Source organism: Dermacentor andersoni, chromosome 2 (genome assembly GCF_023375885.2).
Source record: "Dermacentor andersoni chromosome 2, qqDerAnde1_hic_scaffold, whole genome shotgun sequence".
NCBI lineage: Eukaryota > Metazoa > Arthropoda > Arachnida > Ixodida > Ixodidae > Dermacentor > Dermacentor andersoni.
Window position 1 is genome coordinate 40520722 of NC_092815.1, and position 20337 is coordinate 40541058.

The window sequence follows — 20337 nt, forward strand, 5'->3', positions numbered from 1 at the left end:
TTTGGGTCTGCGTGGGATGCTTGTGCTCGATGCGTTCAAGTGCTACCTTGACCAGCACATCAAGGACAAGCTGGCTGCATGCAACACCGACCTTGTCGTGATACCCGGCAGCATGACATGGCAGCTCCAGCTGCTTGATGTTTGTTTGAACAAGCCAGTGACAGACAAAATTCGGGCGCTTTACACCGAATGGCTTGTCGGTGGCTGCCACGAATTCAAGCCCACCAATAAAATGAAGCGTGCCTCGCTGCAGAACTTTGCTGGATGGGTGAAAGATGCATGGTGCACGATCCTGTGTGCCATGGACGGCACCGAGGATGAAATGCTTTGGTCTGTTGATAGCGATAAGGAGTTATCTGATAGCGACGAGGAGTGACATCTATTGCCCCACGTGACTTGTACTGGCGCAGTAAAAATCTTGGCGGCAAGGTACACAGTTTCCATTTGTGTTTTTATTCATTGCAACTTTAGTGTATAGGGAATAAATCTTTTCTCCAAATGAGAGAAAATTGTATTTCCATATGAAAGCACGAGTTGTGCGGTATTCTACTGTTTTTTTTTTTTGTCATGGAAAACAGGTGCACCTGACAATCGAGGTTTTCATTCTTTTTTTTTTTTTTTTTTTGGTCACGGAAAACCGGTGTTCGTTACAATCGAGGGCGCGTTAGAATAGAGTAAATACGGTAGCTCCGACAATCTCCATTCACAAACAGCCAGTCAGATTGCCATGGGATTCCCCAGGGCTCCAATCAAATACCAGCAAATCATAATAGGAATGACTATCAGAAAGCACTTCATGCTTTAACACATTACTACACACCAATACTGAGCATAGTTGCCTTGCTCATTTACTCAAGTGTTTATATTAACAAATACCTTGCTTGGTGGTTCAGCGAACGCAACTTTTCAGGCCAGATACAAAGCCTTCTTTCCCCCCCAGCTGGCAGTAGCATCCCTCAGGAATTTACATGACATCTATGCAGAGGTCATGAAACTAGGCTCAAGGCAGAATGCCCTGCAGGCTAGCATTCCTGGGGTGCACATGTTACAAAAGCACATGCTGTGATGGAAAACAGACAAGACATTTCCTAGAGAAAAAAAAAATGCAGGAAAATGAGAAGGCATGCAAGAATGTACCACACGTGTGGAAGTGATCATCCCACCTTGTCTTTGAGCCGAAGACATGTGTAGCTGAGAAGGATATTCATGTCATCCACTTTCAGCTTCAGTGGATCCCTTTCTTTCAATTGCTGCAGGAGAAAGAACACCATCTTCAAATTCTCCATTCAGCAACAAAGCAGTGGCAAATGTACGATTTCTTTGATCAAACTTAAAATAAGCAATGACGCCGGTGCCTATGCCACCCACAACAGTGCACAAAGGCAAAGAAAGAAGCTGTATACACCAGACAAGATGCAATAAACTGTTCAGTTGTGGTCACCAATGTCGTCTAAATGTTCCAAGTTCAGAAGGAATCAGTGCTGGGCAAGCTGGTTACAAGTGAAATAATACAAATTAGTGCTAATTTAATAAAGGACAGCACAGACAGGACAGGAAAGGGATTTAAGGACAGGACAGGTGGTAGGCAATGCAGTTCTGGTAGTCTCGCTGCCTAATTTACAAGGTGATCAATGCTCCCATTGAAGAGTAGACAAGTCAGGAGGCTGGTGTGCTGGTATCTAGGAAGGACGCCAAAATTTCAGTAGCAACTCGCATACCCTCAATGAAATGCCCAAGTACAGCCATGAGCCAACTTTACGTTTCACGAACTTCTAGGATGAACACTTTTTCTGCCCTTCTATGTTTTCAGTACCAAAATTGCACTAAAATTCATCGATTTGCACTAGATGAGATTATCAAAAGTGCAGTGGTGTTAGGTGCATTTATCACGAAGCATTAAGGGATATTTAATGAAACCACTCAAGGTTGCAACGAGGAGCACCCCAATACGTAATCCAGTGCATTACCTTTTATCACTCTAGAAAAGTAAACAGCTATGTTAATGTGCTGGTTTGTCTCAGCAACGTGAAAGAAAGACAATAGAGCTAACTGGTTAATGTGGCTGTATTAACCCACCAAAGCTAGCATTAAAAATTAATTGTGCGAAGTTTGAGTGTAGCAATCAATAAGGAGCGCAAAGGATCATAGATTAAAGGCGATTGGACGTGAAATTTTGGACCACAAGAAGTGTATAGCTTCAGATAATACAGAGCAGCCCCTGCGCAAAATTTCACGTTTGAAGTTTAACTAAACCATCGCAAAAATTTGGCAAATATTGACGTTTTTGATACCGAAACTTGGGGGAGGAGGGAGCGATGCAACTAACCCTAGCCAGAAGTCGCACGTGACCCAGAGCATTTAAAACCAATACGGCTCCTCAGCTTGACCTCCAATATAAGATGTTGCCTGCAGAGTGCTAAAAGAAAGTCACGGTTTCACTCAAAAGGCGAAGCATTGATTGTGATAGCAAATCAGTGGACAGCTATACGAAGTAAGGATAGTGGTTTTATCGGTCATATAACATTTTAAACATGGGCATACTAACTAAATTAACAAGCATGGTGTCACGCGTCCACAAGCAAACATGAACGCATCTCACCGATGACTGCGGAAACTTGCTGTCAAAATGCTGGAGCAAGGAAGTGTGGCAGCAGCAGCGAGCGAATTGACCATTATGTCTATTGCTATTGTGCGTGGCTGCCCGGGCAGCCCAGAGCAGAAAGCGCCCTATCCCCTCTCCCAGGAGCCTCATGTGATGGAAGGTGGCTTGCTTCCTCCCCGCTTGCCTTCCTTGCATGCGTAAGATTGAGCCGCGATCAGTTTCTCATCCTTGCACCGTTTCACTCACACTTACGGCACACGGTGCGCGGCAGTTTTATTACCCTTGTACTTTATACGGTACTTCACAGCAATGGCAGAAATGCACCTGGAGTGCCCATATAAAATAGAAGTTCAGAGGCAGCACTGCTAGGATTTATGTCATATTTGCTGACCAATAGGTGCACGTGTTGTCTGTTTAGATGCTATTTAAGGGCTGCTAATACAAAAATAAACAACTAACAAACCTGCAGCTTTGCCAAGATTACTTCAATCATATGTACTACTCGTACTACTCATATTCCTGAAAAGCTTGTTCCCCCCACCTAAACGGTGGCGATCTTTCATGGCAGTACCCGAACTGTGGTACGCATCATTTGATTAGGAAGATGGCAGCCACTCTGAATCTTTGTGTGAGCACTGTCATTCTCACGATTCAGCTGTGTCTTAAGAGGAAGCTTTAGCTCGGGCCCAACTCCGACGCGGCCTATTCAAATACATGTAAAACGCAAAAACGTTTTTATGAGATAACCCCTGGACCGATTTTGATGAAATTTGTTGCATTCGAAAGAGAAAGTCAAATTCTAGTGACTGTTGGAAGCGGAATTTCGATTTAGGGCTTGAACTTTCTTAAATCGATTTTCAAATATTTGACCGTTTGAAAAAAATGGAAGCACGAAGTTTACAAATTCATAGCTCTGCATCAAGAACTGATATCGCGGTTCTGTAAACGGCATCCATTAGATCATTCAAAGCGGACAAATTCAATATGTCATTTTACATCTTACGTGAATTCGTTACGTCGCTTACAACGGTTTTGCAAAAGTTGTATTTCCCTATGATTAAATATCTTTTATATTCATGTGTAACACATCAATTTTGTCCGCTTTAGATGTACTATTAGATGCAATTCACAGAATTGTATTATCATGTTTATTGATTGAGTTACAGAGTTGTAAACTTGATAGTTTCGTTTTTTGAAAATTTTCGATTTCTGGCAATTTTTAATAAAAAATTCACGACCTAACTCAAAAATTCGAAACCAACAGTCACTAGATTTTAAGCTTGTCTTTTAAATGCAACAAACCTCGTCAAATTTGGTGCAGTGGTTGCCGAGAAAAACGAATTCTCCTTTTACATGTATTTAGATAGGAGCACTCGAGCTAAAGCTTCCTTTTAAGAGTGATTCTTTGGATGCTTTTAGTAGTAGCGACTTTGAGGATAATATCAGATCAAGAGATTTTAGTTTGGATGATGGAGGCTCACAGAGCTCGGAAAACCTTCCTTGCTGGTTGCTACTACTGGTTGCATTGTACAACAGCCATGCCGCTGTCATACAAGACTTAATTTTTTCAATTATTACAATTTACCTACAATAGGCCCATTACCTCATTCGTAAACGCGCTTCTCTGTAGTGCACATTTGCCTGACTAATGGCAGCACCGATTATTGTTTAAATGAGGACAAAGTCTACACTTGCCTAGTCTTAATACAAGCAAACTGTGCTTCTACATGCTGTTTGCAAAAATGACTACTCCGTAATAAGTTAGGCAAACTGCGTCACAGGAAAGCTAGCTTTACAATTATGAAAAATGTCTATTTGCACTTGCTAGTAAAATTTATTCTTATCCTACAGCTGCAACAGCATAGCTATATAGCAAAACTGTTCACGAATAATCCTGAAGTTACGACATGGAATGAAATAGCTGAAGTGAACTTATAAAAAGAAATAAGAAATATATCGCATTATTTTGCAAGCAGACTCTTTCATTGCATTAGGGTCTATCTAACAGCCATATGCCCATGTAGAAAACTCTTGCCTAAGACAATGCAAGTGATAGGACAAGTGAACCGTGTGCCGAAAGCAGCATTTACGAAAATTAATAGTTCCAGCATGCAGCCATGCTGCAATAAGATGTCATCCACTCACACAGCAGACTGTGCAGACAAACTTGTCTTCGTTGGAGAGGTCTTCCTTGACGCACACTATGTGGTACACTCGGTGGCACGTGGTACACAGAAGCACATCACCACCCCTGTGACACTCAAAGCAGTACCAGTCGTGGTCGTCCCTCTCCTACCAAGGGCAAGAAAAATACAATATTACTTCAGTTGTATTTACTGAAACTTTTCTTGAGGACACTAGGAGCCAATTTCAGTTGCAACGTACACTACTGGCCTAAGGACTATGGTAGAGAAATATGACAACCAAACATTTGTTTAACCATAACATCTGGCATGTTTTTGGGGAAATAATGGAACTTCTGCATGCTACCACAATGTTTCCCAATAACCAACTTGAGAGAGAAAGCGAGGAGGGGAAAGGCAGGGAGGTCAACCAGACAAGTGTCCAGTTTGTTATTAACGAACACTGTTATAGTCTCTAGAATTCTCACTAGAGACTGTTATATGTAGCATTTAAATGACATAGTAAACTAAAGAAGAAAACTTTTAAAAAACTCTTCAGTACAGCAATTCAGCTATGATGCGGATGATTCCTCATGGCTCACGTGGACAGCTGACAGCTTTCATCATTCCAGCTTTCCAGGATTAGCTATATCCTGTGTGGTGTGAAGCATGCCTTTATTTTCAACAGAACGGATATTCTTTTATGCAAGCTTGTAAAAGGCCAGCATAACTTGATAATGAAAAATGTTGCAGCACTCGGGGAGCAGCAGCTCCCAGTGGCCATCTAGGCGGCCCGGCCAGGGCCTCCCAATCGCCAGATTCCAAATAAAGTTATCACATCATCATCGGCTTTCTTCAGCCACCTGTAACATGTTCTTAAGATTGATATATAGCACAGCTCAGCATAAATAATTTCGCGTGCTGTGTGCTGACACCAAAATGAACACTAGAAACTAGTGCATATTGACATGCATACATTGTGCATCTTTTTCCCAGCGACTATTTTCACTAGCTAACGACTGTTTGTAAAGTTATCGCTCGGCACAAGATGCAGCTATATGTGTTGGAACTTTCCCGAATGTTGTCACCCATCCTGTAGCGAAATAATTCTGCTAACCTGATTGAGTGCACAATGTGAATAGTGGTGCACATTCTAGAATGTACGCGAGAACCAACGGCTATGCTGGAATGTACGATGAATCATGTATGAATAGCCGAAGCACTTGACCGGGACATCAGATTCCAGCAATAAATGACTGTGCTTGCCACTGTCGTTGTGCTTTGCGTCCCTGTTTTTTCTGGCCAGAAGTTTGAACAATGAAGAGAGATTTGAGACTTACAGTTGTGGTACAGTCAAACCTTGTCATAATGAAGTTGTGTAGGACGTGCAAATACCTTCGTTATATTCGATAAACGTTATAAACATACGCAGATGTTGCTGCAGAAGAAATCGGGATCAGGTCTACGTGAAAGCAATGCAAGTGGCCTGCTTATGACAGGGCAGCAAGGGTCTTCTGTGGATTTTGATGGCCCATCACCACCTTGCTATGCCGATACGAGGCATGGGAACAACAACATACATACAAGTGTTCTGCACCGCCATGAATACGAAACCATGCGATCGGTGCTATTGTGCAGGATGGGCACATCAGTTTGCCGATGCAATCTAATTCAGCCAAGCCGACGACCAAAATGTGTACACTGCCGACAGATTTTTTCAGTCATGGAGGGGACTGCACTTGGATCTGCACTCAGCTACTATGGCCTGTGCATGTCTGATCTCATGCTCAATCACCAATAAGGCCTACAAACGAGAATACATTGCTGGTGAGCTTGCTGTGACGGCTTGTCAACGGCCACTCTGCTGGTGGCACTGCTTAAATTAAGCCGCTAGGCTTAACAAGCACTGCGTTGTCAGAAACCAAAGTTATGATTTTGTGGCAGTCTACAGTACATGGCGGCAACTTTGGTCATGGCTGCCATGCTTGCGGCATGGTATGTCCGGTTCATGCCCAAAACACCACAAGAGCTTCTTTCTCATGTTTGCCCAATCCAAAAGTCCCCAGAGAGCAATCTGGGGACTTTTTCTTCTATATATCTGTTTGCCTAGATACAGAAGACTACGCACTTTGCTCCGTTTCACTGCTGCTAGAGCATCCGTCCAAATGGGATCATAGCGGCCAATAAAGATTCCGTAATGGCGACGCAGCAGTTTTCAACCATCAGTGGTTGGCCCGTGTCACTGGGGTGCATGTAGCATAAGGTTTGCCGCTTCATGGTGCCCCTTCTCTACTTTTAATATTTTGAGTGTGTCTAGTGGCTGTGCCTCAAGCACGAGCTTCAGTATAATTCGATAATAAATATTTTAAAACAAAACAAATTCGTAATAACTATGTGTCACTTTTCATTGGTCTGCAGTAGCTAAAGCAGCATTTACCTTCAGCTGACCAGCACATGCACAACACTACATTTAGTGCAAGAGCTGCAGAACTCTCATAACTTAAAAGGGTGCAGCACCCACATCTGATAAGATGCCAGGGGGCACTCACAGCAAGCCAGGAAAGAAGAAAAAAAGATATGCAGTAGGTTACGCAGCCACAGTTATGCTATCCTGAATTATCCTATGCCAGACGACATCTAAGACAAACAACTTCTGCAACAGGCCAAACTAGACCACAAAAAATATGCAGCATCAAACACGGTGAGTACCACTTTAAAGGGCAAGTCAATAATGTTCATTTCTATGTGAAAAGCTCGAAGGTCTTGCCTAGTCTGCGAATGCACCTGTTCCTGGCTCCTATCTACTTACTGAACAGTTTCTTTAGCACTACAAGTAAGTTCGAAATAGTGTAGGATGCTGCCTGCCAGAAGCTACAACACACGCACACAAACAAGAATGTGATAAAGGAACACACCGCTGGTTCATGAGGGAGCTGGAAGGCCTCCTGCTCAACACCCACTTTAGAACCCTTGGAGCCCATCTTCTTCTTGGAAGCCAGCAGGCCATCTCGTACGGCAAACCCAAGCTGGCGTTCTGTGTCAGCTTCACTTAACTGGTGCTTGCGCCGCATGTAGTTGGCCACACGGTCCAGGTTGCTCACCTGGGTCCCAGCATTGGAAGGAAAAGTATAAGCACGGCTGCATGCAGTCTTCAGTGCGACCCACAAGCACAAGAGCCAGCGGTGCTCATGGCTGCCTGTCCCTGCTAGTATGGGCAGCAGTGGCTGTCCACATTAAAGGTAACCTGGACATCACTTGGCTATGCTGTTTAACCAGCAACAATGAAAAAGAAAGGAGAACGCTGCTATAACACAAAAGTTCTGGTGTGCCTCACACAAGAATACGGTTTGTTGTAGCATTTCGTTTAAAAATTACACAAACAAGATGTCATTATTAACTGCCCATATCTAAAGAGATCTTTGTTTTTACACAGTTTAAAATTTCCTTTCTGGCAAGGTGCTATGCTCCTCAATTTTCCGCTAGTCCCAACTAACCTTAGAGTAATTACACAGACAAAAAAGAAGAAAAAAAAAACAGAAGAAAAAAAAAAGACAAGGAAAGTTTACATAAAATAGATAGGGGCTAGAGAAGAGAGAGACTGGGAACAATGGCCGTTTGTGGAAGCGACCGAGTGACAGTGATGGATTGTTTCATTCCTTCCTTAGGCTTTTATATACAAAATTCAGGCATGGTCTGCAAGAGGTGCCTTAGAAGAGTATGTGCTTCCTATGAATCTCAACTATGTTGGGCTTTGTAATGCGTGCTAAAATGTTGACATGCCGGTGCTCTGGCATTCCGCCCCCATCATAAGGGCCATGAGTTGAACTTGGCAACTTTTTACGAGTTTCAAAAAGAGGGAGAGCGTCAGCCCTATTGACACCTTGCCTCTTCTTCCATAGCACACGGTATTGGAGGCCTCTGCTCAGGCTAAAGGAATCACATACCTGCTTCTGCTGTCGTATTGAGTCGATGGCGTCCCACAGATGCTGCACTGTCTGCGGACACGACAGCCTGCGCTTGCAGGTAGCCATGTTGGGGCCCACTTCTGCAAATGACAGGAGAGGATATGAGCACATTTACACAAAGTTAACCAGCAGCGCACACTATGTAGCGGCACGTACACTAGTTGGTCAAAAGTGCAGTGTTTGATGTCAAGGCCGCACATGACAAACTTCTGATAGGGGAAATTCAAGACACTAAGGTGAGTCAGTTGGTAACAAGTATTAGGAAGCATGGTTTTACTGTCCAAACTAGACGGAACACAGCGAAATACACAGGACAAATGCCAATCCAGATTTCGGCATTTGTCCTGTGTACCTCGCTTTGTCCAGTGTAAATTTTCACTCGAATACTGTTTTATAATTTTGACAGAGGATCATTATAAAAGTCTCAGGCAGTTCCGATATGTACGAGATCTGAGAGCATTAGTCTCACTGACTCTAGCGAGATCATCACAATGTCGACAGAGAAAGAAGTGTAGAAAGGTGCAGGGCACAAGCACCTAAGGTGCATGCGTGAAAACCACACGGAAACACTGCATTATCGTAATTGCATATACAGTACAAGATAGTGACTGTTTCATTCTTGGCTTACTGTACAGCTCATGGGATGAAGTGCATCACTTTAGGGCTAACTTGCATTTACTTACGTTTCCACCACCTGCACTTCGTGTGCATCGGCACAATTTTTGCATGCACACTTACATAAAAGTGTACATCACATTTAGCGAGCATATGCATTTTTATATGACATGGTGTGCTTGAGAAATTGCACATATGGAGTGAACTACTTGAAGCTTCAATATCGCATTTAATTTCATGAGTGCTGTACAGGTCGCACTTCATTATGGGCAATGGCATAAGCGGAGAGTTCATTTTTCTGGGGGGGGGGGGGGGGCAACCAGCTTTCCGAACCCCATATTATATATATCTTGCACCTGAAGAAACTTTGTGTGACCTTGATGAATTGAGTGCTCAAGTGACAGCGTTATATGAGTATATACAAGACTTCATAGTAGGAGACAGTTCAATGTCACAGACCGAATCCTCTCCGTGGTGTAACCTTCCTTTATGTAATTGTCGCATACTTGGCTATCACCAATACTACTTCACTTTTCCGGTGAAGCTGCAGCTTCTCTCTCTTTCTCCCTCTTCCTTTTTTTTTTTGCCAGTCTGAGTATAAGTGCTGTGTGCATGAATGTTGTTGATCCTGATTTCAAGTGAATCCAGCTTTGCCTCATTTCGGTTATTGAGTGAATTACACAGTGTTCCCCAATTATCATGCACCAAGACTTAAAAGAAAGAGCAGTTGCACTACTCGAAACCTAGTGCATACTGTTTCCAGAACAGTAGAGTAGCCACCAGTAATTCTTTCGTTATTGAGAATTCAGCAATTGCAATTAATTATCAAACACAAGTACTGTCCTAATTTTCAGTGTCAATGAGGCATTTGTAGGCATCCCAAAATGACATCTACATGCGGTGTTTTCAGCGACATACTAGTTGCATACAATTTTTTCCAACTGGCAAAGAAACCTCAAGAAGTATGAAAAATACCATTTAGTGCACTCCCACCTGCATGATAAAGCAGCACCCTCAAATAAGCTCATTTAAAGCAACTGCATTGCCTTTCGTAAACCCAAAGAGATGGCACATCAACTTGATAATGGTATGGAAGGAGCACCCACAGCAGGTTTTGTTGCTTCACAGCGATTACTTCCTCTCATTTCTACGTCACACTTATTATCCGTCTCTCAAGGCCGACTGATCACATTGATAACAAAAGCCCCTTGATAACACGGTCGAAGTGCCGCTCTGACCATGCACGAAATGCGAAAAGCAATGTAATAGGCATAGAATGCTTCAAAATCCCGGTATTGCTTGCACCGTATCAAAAGAGTATGCGTGAAGCTATATTTCGTGCCAGAAACTTGCTTTGGACCAAAGTGAAATTAAAGAGACCGTTTCATTTTTCATGAAAGTGTATACGTGCTCCTAAAGCAGGTTCGTGTCAAAAAATTAAAGTGAAATAAGCAGATCGGGAAGCGACCAATGTGTAGAGATACGGCAACACTGATGCGAGTAAATATACTACTTCTAAATGAGCCGAATAGGCAATCCAACACAAAAACAGATTTCAGTGTGCCCTTATTTATGAATTTGTAAGTGCCGTTGAACACCAGCCAAGAGGACATGTTCGAATAGGTCTCCCTTTGCAGCCATGCAGTACTGTGTCCGTTTTATCACATTTTCAGTGGCTTTCTTGATGACCAATGCCAGAATTCTACGGCAGACATCTGTTATCCTTGCCATTAACTAATCTGACGTCCGTCTCAATTATGTAAGCACAATATTTCCCATAACCCCCAAGAAAGAAATCGAGCAGCGATAGGTAAGGTGACCTAGCTGGCCAATTTACAGGCCCAACCTTCCAATCTATTGTGCATGAAAAGTCACATTCAGCCAGTTTCATGCTCGGCTGCTGCTGTGTGCTGGCGCCCCCATCTTGCTAATGCTACAGAAGTGGAAGACGTGACAGCGGGACTTCGCTGAGAAGCTCATCCACCACTCCAAGGATTTCGTTCACGTAACACTGTCCAGTCAATGTGTGATTGAAGAAGATTGGACTGATTATATCACCGGTGTAAATTCCGAACCACACATCGAGCGGCCAGTGGTACTGGTGCCGACTGCACTTTACCCACTGTAGATTGGAGTCCCTCCAATAGTGTGCATTATGCAAATTTACCTAGGCGTTTCTGCAAAAATGGGCTTCACCTGTGCACATCACGTTGCTCAAAAAGTCCGGCAACTCATCGGTTTTTGTGAGGACCCAATTCGAAAAACCTAGATGATTCTACAGGTCTTCTTCTAAGCATCGGTGCTGCTTAAGGTGGTACAGGTGAAAGGTCGCCATTTGGAATCCTCCAAACTAATGACTTGGAAATTGGTACCTGGGCGGCCATGTCCTGCACGCTAGCATGAGGGTTTTAGGCCATAAATGCTAGAACATCCATGCGTAGGCTAGGACTCAAAGATGGAGTCCTCCGCCGCTGTTGCTTCAAGCTGCCAGTTCATCTCAGGTTTTCATAATTTCCGACGATATTCGATGCATTTGGTCTACCGCGCCACACTTCCATGACTGACATATATATTTGCGGCCTTCCTCTTGTTGCCATTTGCAGATCCCAAGGCAAGGATCATGTTTACCTTCTGCTCAGAGAAACATATGGCGACTGGGACGAAACGAAACGCACCTTTAAACCTTTGCACTGACGTTGTCAATTTGCTTTTGTACTGATAGGTTAAGACAACAGCTATCACAGCTTGTTTCTAACTAACACCAAAGGCGAAGTGTTGCTTTGGCTGGGGTGCGGCAGATAAGGCACCAGCTTGATCTCACGGCTTTTCTTTATTTCCTTTATTTCGTTTTGGATAACTCTAAGGGAGCCTGTTCGAGGGCGCTGCTTTATGATCCAGGTGGGAGCAGCAGTCACGTGGTATTCTCCATATTTCGTGAGTTTTATGTATCAGTCGGAAAAACAATTAGTATACAATTAGTATGTTTATGAAAACACCGCACTAAGGCGTCCCTTGGCTGTGCCTTTAAATGCCTCATTAACACTTTTATCATTAGGATAGTATGTCTAGAGTTAGATAATGAATCACAATTATCTAATTAAATCGCAGTAACGAAAAAAGTACCAGCAGCTACTGCACTGTACTGTAAACAATATGCACTAGGTTTTCTTCGAGTAACTCCTTGCTCTTTTTTTTAAATCTTGGTGAATGATAGTTAATTGGGATACACTGTATATATTTATGACCTTTACACGAACTGACGATGTTTCCATCCCTAATAAATGTCGTAAATTATTAGAAATGTTTTTTTTTTCCCGAGTCGTTAGCATTGCTTACTGGAAAGAGAAGCAGTACTGAGACACACAACATTTACGTACATTTCACACACCATTGATAAAAGACTGCTGGGTCACTGAAGTCTATAGGTTTCTTTCATGGTCAAAAAAGCACGCACGAATTTGAAGCGTGGTGAACATACAGCAACATATACATTCTCTAGGCATAGGCTATCCATACTTTTAAAAATAATTATTAAGTGGCTATCTCCATCTATTTAAAAAATATAAACGTTGTCCTGTGTGTATATTTAAATATATTGTGTGTGTGCAAGTTGTTTAAAGTGGAAATTAAAAACGATGTTGAAGTGAGAAAATATGAATGAGGCAGCCACCACTAGTGCTTCTAATGTGCATGTCCTCCTATTGTCAGGATTTGCAGAAATAAAGCGAAAGTATGAATTAAAAGCTGGGCACGCCCGCGTGATGATGCAGTAAGCTATTAGCCACAATAAAATTTTAAGTGAAAAGGTCAAGGCAGGTGAAAAGTAACCTCAAATGATGTGGTTGACAAAACTCTGGCAATGACACGTTGGGTAGGGGGAGGGGGTAGGCTTCGGCATCGCCAGGGGGGAGGCGGCTCACCCCCCCCCCCCCCCCCCGCCGGTAAAGTCCGGAGGGGGCTCGGGCCCCAGAGGCCCGCCGTAGTCGGCGTCTATGGGCAATGGCATTGTACAAATGCAAAGCTGAATAGTCATAATACAAATTTCAAGTTTACAGAAGTTTCAACTTAATTTAATACAAAAGTATGTTTTCTTTGTTACTGTGTCTACACTGCACTTCTCAGACATGGTCACTTAATTGTGCCACGTACAAAAACACAGTGGATTCAACAGGACAAACTTCTGGAACCTTTCGCGACGCTTGAACAAGTAAAGTTACTCATTAGAAGTAATAGATGCCACTGATAAATTGGCAAGTTCGAGATATTCAGTTACCCGACGGGCCAGGCCAGCACGCGGGCGCTTTACAGGGGCTTACGCTGTCACGGGCATCGTGCAGGTAAGGACACAGAAGTTTCTACTTCAAATAACAAAAAAAAAAGAGCGTGAAGGCCAATCGGCCGTTGTCGGCAATGGGTGGGCATGCCCTTTTCTTTCTCGCGAAAGGGTCTACGTCTTACTCTCCTTTCACAAACCTTGGACCCGCATTTAAGACCGGCGCGACGGATGCACCGAAATTTCACTACTTCACGAACTGTCGCGTCACCTCTAGCCCTACGGCGGGCGTACGAAGGGGGCAATGGCCAGGTCTGCCCCATGGCTACAGTGCACTAGAAAATGTACCCATGGCGAACACAAGTCGGACAGCAGCAGTGGAGCGCGTACGTGGGTAGTACGTCTGCGGCGAAAACCACGGACCAACGTTGGCGCCAGTTGGCGCATATACATAGTATGCACGTGGCGTCACATCCGCTGCTGTCGTCTGTTCCGCTACCTTCCGCCATCTTGGGGTACCTATCAACAGGCGCGCGCATAGGTAGGGTGGCTAGAAGGGGTAGCCACCCTAGCATAGGCCTCTTGGCGCTGCCGCAAACCGGAAGTCGCGGAGTATCGTTGAATGACGTACGTGCATACTATGTATATCACTGACCGCGCTGGATCTGGCTGGACCAGTTCCCCCCTGCATTCTACAATAAGTATTTACGCCCTCTGGGCCGTAGCTTGTCCACAAATATTGAGATCGTCATCCGTCTTGGTTGCGTTTCCTTTTTTTTATTTCTTATTATTATTCTTTTTTTAATTCGGCGCACGCTTGTTTCCTGTCAACAACGCAATGTGTCACTATGACAACACGCACGCCGCGCATGGCGATTATTGTTAGGGGACAATTCAGATATGTCCGAAAGGGTGCAAACTTTATTTTATTTTGTTTTAGAGTGCATGCCATCGTTCGGCCGTCCAACGATTCGAGGTCATCATACACTAAGATTGCCACGAAGGCATCAACGACGCCGAACGACGGCGGTCGATGAACGGACAGGAGGAGGAGACAAAGGAGAGGAAAAACAGGGAGGTTAGCCAGTGTAAGTACCGGCTGGCTAACCTGTGCTGGGGAAAGGGGTAAAGGGAATAAAAGGAGAAAGAAGAAGAAGAGGAGGAAAAAAATGGAAACCAGAAAATCCACACAGTAACGCGAAACTACGCGCTACAACATTCAAAGGCGGTCGCACAATTCGCATGTCCTTAAGTATATAAAGCCCTTAAGGCCTTGAGTGCCGAAGCCCGTCTGGACCAATGTCCTAGAGCTTTTTCCTCTGTAAAGGGGCGATTGTCCAGTTTTTCGAGAGCGGTCACGAGCACTTTTCTTGGTACTTTGTAACGGGGACAATCACAAAGGAGGTGCTCAATCGTCTCTTCGCAGCCGCAGGTGTCACAAGCAGGGCTGTCGGCCATTCCAATGCGGAATGAATAGGAGTTCGTGAATGCCACGCCGAGCCACAGGCGGCACAGAAGTGTTGCTTCCGCTCGTGGCAACCCTGGTGGTAGGCGGAGTTGCAGACGTGGATCCAATCTGTGGAGACGTGCGCTCGTGAATTCACTGGTGTACCACAGATTCTGTGTAAGCTCGCGGACAGGCACGCAGTGCGTGTAAGCGGGTCACTCGAGTCAAAGATGCGCATGCACCAATCACAATCACGGCGCGGACGCTGCGCGCTTCCTTTTCCGCAGTGGTGTGGATGCGCTCTCATGCGACGTAAACCTTCGGAGAAACTCGTGTTTCGCGATAGTTGCAATCGGACTGAAATGATCGCCAATGGCATCCACTTCAAAAAAAGAAAAAGAAAAAGCGTGAAGGAAAGGAGGGAGCGCGATGAAACTGAAGCTGTGGAGTGAGTGTACAATTGAATCGAGCGGAAGCATCGCTAGGGTGGCTAGAAGGGGAGGTGTGAATACCGGCGGCGCTTTCCTTAGGGCGCGCGTGACCCCCTTGCGCACCGATGCCACCAGGGGAAACGCGGCGCTGCTGCTCGCGGCGTGGTATTACGGCGTGGTACTCCCGCGCTGGCCTGCGCCCTCCGCTGCCAGTTGGTTTCGTCGCCTGTTTTGGAGTGTTCCTCCCGACATTCCGTCATTCGAGGGCGAGATGCTCTGGACCACCAAAGTTATGTTGAGCACCGCAGCGACGCACGGCTAGTTTATTACATTGCAGGTTATGTGGCGAGAAGGCGTGTTTTGCCCACACATTGTGAAGACTGCGAATCACCATAAAGGCAATATCCCCAGAGAGCTTCCACCAGAGGCATCCAAAGAGTGGGACCTTGAGGGCCTTTTATATCCCTCAGAATCGCGCTATAAGCTGGACAATGCCCTTGAAAACAAACTCACTCGTTTATTCAATGTAATACCCGCCGTGGTTGCTCAGTGGCTATGGTGTTGGGCTGCTGAGCACGAGGTCGTGGGATCGAATCCCGGCCACGGCGGCCGCATTTCGATGGGGGCGAAATGTGAAAACACCCGTGTACTTAGATCTAGGTGCACGTTAAAGAACCCCAGGTGGTCAAAATTTCCGGAGCCCTGCACTACGGCGTGCCTCATATTCAGAAAGTGGTTTTGGCACGTAGAACCCCATAATTTTTAATTCAGTGTAACACGCTAGCATGCGAAAGCTGTGGCCGAGATTTCGCAGTCAATTGGTTAAATGTCAAAGATTGGTTGCCTAGACCATTCTGCTACCCTGACAGCCTCAGTTATACGTTTTTATTGCCTCACAAGGATTCACTTTTTGCTTAAAGGTTTCAATCAGCAGAGCAGTGAGAAGAAACGGAAAACACTGAAACCTTGTGTGTTGTAAATTTTTTTGCTCACTTGTAAATAAACGGTTTCATGACCAGATCTGTTGCTTCACTGTCTGCAATCATAGTAAATTCCTTATATGAGCGTCAAAGTGGCATGCTACAGGTCTGGAAGCGCAGACTAAAGGTGGTTTGTAAATACGTCCAGACTTTATCAGGTAACGTCTGCAGTTTACAGGTCTTACGGCACGCATAGGGTGATTGACTGCTGATCTCGAGGACGACGGTCGCATTTTCAGGGCGGCGATATGCAAGGCGCCCGTGTGCCGTATGATGTCAGTGCGCGTTAAAGAACCCGAAGTGGTCGAAATTATTTCGAAGCCCCCACTAGCTCCTAACACCCAAAGTCAGCTCACGAAATGCGCACAGACAAAACGCGTTTGAATCTCGATACAGTGCGAACTGGGCCCGTAAAATTTCACAGGAGTAATGATTTGGGCTGACATAACATTGTTTTCATGATAAAGATTCATTCTTTGACGTTCGCAGAAAGCGCGGGATACCCGAAACGGGCTCACTTTCACTTCGGTGGTAGAGATGCAGCCGACGCGAGGCTGGCGACGCGCTCATTTCGTCTGCGTGCTTACCCCGCCTTGGTCAACAGCGCCGCCCCGCGACATCGGTGCGCTGTGGGGTCACGTTTGTGCCGCCGGTATTCACACCTCCCCTTCTAGCCACCCTAGCATCGCTCCAAGGTAAACTGCGGCCATGCCACGGTAATTTTTCGCGCCACCCGCGCTCAGCTAGCGCACGCTCTTCCGAAAAAGATAACGGGTGCGACAGCAACACATGCGGATGCCGAATTCGCACGCTGAAGTGAAGATACAAATGAACACGCTGCAATTAACGACCGAAGTTGCGCTGGCATACCGAAATAAAATGTGCGCAGCGATTAAAGCGTACACCGGGAACCAAGTACAAAGGTCTCGCCACACATTGCACTGACTCCACTCCAAGGCAGACCGATGATCGCCCAGGAGCTAGGTGTGTTGTTGCAAGAAAGGCTGAGTGCTCAAAGGTCACGTGCTCCGATGTTGCACAGCGAGGAACCACCGGAAAACCACAGGCACGCGACAGACTGTCCCCGCGTCGGCGTAAACGCTCAGACACCAAAGCAGAGCCAACCATTCGGCTTGCGACGCAAGCATGTGCAAGCCTGGACCACGAACACGGGGAGGAACCGACGTGACACGCTGGTCGGGTCGTTGCCCGGGCAGGTAGAGACGAATCGGCAGACCAGCGTCGTCGAGCTCACACGAAATCTCCTAGTGGACACGCTTGCTATGAACATAAGTCGGGGCCAGTAGGGGGTCAGGTTCAGCCTTATTTTCCGACAACACGTACTACGTGCGAAGGCAAGCAACAACTTGTTCACATAAACGGCCGGGAACTGAAACAGGTACACGTTTGCGGGAAAGGGTCGTTTTTTTTTTTTTTTTTCACGAATAACTTATCAAGAAGGCCATCATTTAAGTGTCCCGAGGAAATTGATTTTACACGTCTAGCACCGCATTCGAAATGAGCGACATTGTTTTTCGTCGCGAGAAAAAAAAAGGAAAAACTCGTTCTAAATTGCATGAGAAGTTATAGAAGTATGGGAGTCTACGGAAATCTCGCGCAGTCGAAAACGATTTGCGAAGGAACTACACACTAGATAAAAATATTCCTGGGGAGTTTTACGCGCATCGCTTTTTCGCATTCACCGCTAAATCACCAATGAATTCTTTATTCATTTGTTCGGGTGAGGCTTTCTAGCCCACCGCGGTTTTACGTTTTGTCGGTAAATCGGATGGCATACACACTCACGCAAACACATTACATGCGCACCGGCCTACAGTAACTCGAACACCGGCCTACATAAGCGCCGCATGTTGACTTCCAGAAAAAAAAAAAAAAAATCCGCCTTCAAGAGCGTTCCGCCTTCAAGAGCGGAACGCGAGAGCGTTCAAAATCCCTGACTGCATCTCACGCTTCCGGTCAACTGCAGCTTGTGTAATCGTAATGTTTACTGGGAAACGCTGGCGGCGAAATCTATGCACGAAGGCGAGCTTTCTAGCAGAAACGCGGCCTCTTGCGTGGGCCGATATCCTGTTACTACAGCGAATCTGCATATGGCTAGGATCTGGGGGGAGGGGGGGGGGGGGGAATGTGCCCCCCTAGATGTTGACAAAAACTAATCATCAGGAGGGCCGATCCTGGTGATAGTGCAGAAAGGGCCCAAGCTCAATGGCACATACCCCTGTGGGCTCGGGGACCTGTGAGTGAGTGAGTGAAGTAACTTTATTTCGGTCCAGAGAAGACGCAGGGGAGACCCCGCGCCACCCGGCTAGTCCCACGTAGGGGACCTGTAACGCGCCCCTGAATCTATTATGACGACGCGTGTCGTAACATTAGCGTATAGGCATAAAGTAAAATAATAATAATAATAATAATAATAATAATAATAATAATAATAATAATAATAAAAGTAAAAAGATAAGAAACAGAAAGAAATTAAAGAAAATAAAGAAATAAGGAAAAAACAAGAAAGACCGAACAAACAATGCGCCTGAGCGATGAATGCTGTTGCCCAAGCTAGTCATCATATCCAAACGCTAGTCTATGACGAAACGTGTCGAAACGTGTGCATGTGGGTGTAATCATCATCATACAAAAAAAAAGACGAAACAAACAACGAAGTTACGTGTTCGTGCCTTTATTCACCCAATATAAAAATTTTAATTATCGCGTTTCAAAGCGTTTAATAAGGTCCCCCATGGTCGTCTCTTAATCAACTTATCCCGTCTCAACACTCATCCGTGTGTTCTAAGCTTGATTCGAGGGTTTTTAACTACCCGTCAGCAGTTCGTACACGCTAGTGCAACAACTGATTCATTCAAACATCTTGTGTGTATATCTCGCGTGACTTAACTTGGACCTGTCATGTTAACCACATGATAAATTCTGCTAATCGTACTCTAAGTTATCTACGCCGTAACCTTTTCCTCGCTCCTTCCTCAATTAAACAAATTGGTTTCCAAACATTTGTGCGGAACAAGCTGGAGTATGCCAATGCTATTTTTGACCCCCACCACAATAACCATATTAACGCCCTCGAATCGGTTCAGAACCGCGCGACACGATTTATTCTGTCTAATTATTCGTACCAATTCAAGCATCTCAGCACTAAAAGCCCAAATAAGCTTACCCGCTCTAGCCTCAAGCCGCAGAATAGCACGTCTTAGCCTTTTCCTAATTTTTTCCATTCTTTGTCTTTTGACAAACCGTACATAAAAAGAGCTCGTCGCATTGCCAGCACCAGTCACTCTAACACAGTATATCCCCCACAAGCCCATACTGTGACTATTCAGCAATCATTATTGTGTTCTGCGCACAGCACGAGACTGGAATGGCCTGCCCACCGAAGCTGCCGCTATCACCGACCCACTTGCATTCAAGGCGGCTCATCAAAAGCATTCAATTGTAACTTGTAGTACCTTTGTTTGCCATTAACCACCCACTCTCTCATGTATGTCTCAACAAGAGACATTTGAGAAGATTCATTATTGTATTTATTTATTTATCATTATGTATATTACTTTTATGAGCAACATAAAATATTTCTCAGGGTGTTGCAGTAGGTTCTTAGGCTTGCACGTATAAATATTTTGTCGTTTGCTCGTTTCGAGCGACTATCGGTAGTACTCGACTGACGTACATCCAGTTCCGGCTTCGCGCTATTGGCTAGTAGCTCACAGTAGCACTTCCGGGCGATGAGCGACGAATTGTAGATTTCCAGAAACGAGCGTTCGAGCGAGAAGAACGAGCGATCTGTTCGAGCGACGGCTCGTTTCGTCGCTCAAAGCCGTGGAAATGGAATAGCGCATAATTTTCAACTTTCTTCGAAATGTCTTACGATTCA

General features: G+C 45.0%; 1 protein-coding gene across 2 annotated transcripts in view; it reads right to left on the minus strand.

Moving 5' to 3' along the window:
• LOC126542400 (zinc finger MYND domain-containing protein 11) overlaps positions 1 to 20337 on the minus strand; it is a 115616-nt gene that overhangs the window by 42289 nt on the left and 52990 nt on the right. For both annotated transcript variants that reach the window (XM_050189458.3, XM_050189457.3), the window contains exons 2-5: positions 8670 to 8770; positions 7641 to 7826; positions 4748 to 4894; positions 1164 to 1250 (exon numbers count right to left, since the gene is read on the minus strand). In XM_050189458.3, the coding sequence (XP_050045415.1) occupies positions 1164 to 1250; positions 4748 to 4894; positions 7641 to 7826; positions 8670 to 8756 (507 nt within the window). In that variant the 5' untranslated portion in view covers positions 8757 to 8770. The remainder of the gene's footprint in view (positions 1 to 1163; positions 1251 to 4747; positions 4895 to 7640; positions 7827 to 8669; positions 8771 to 20337) is intronic.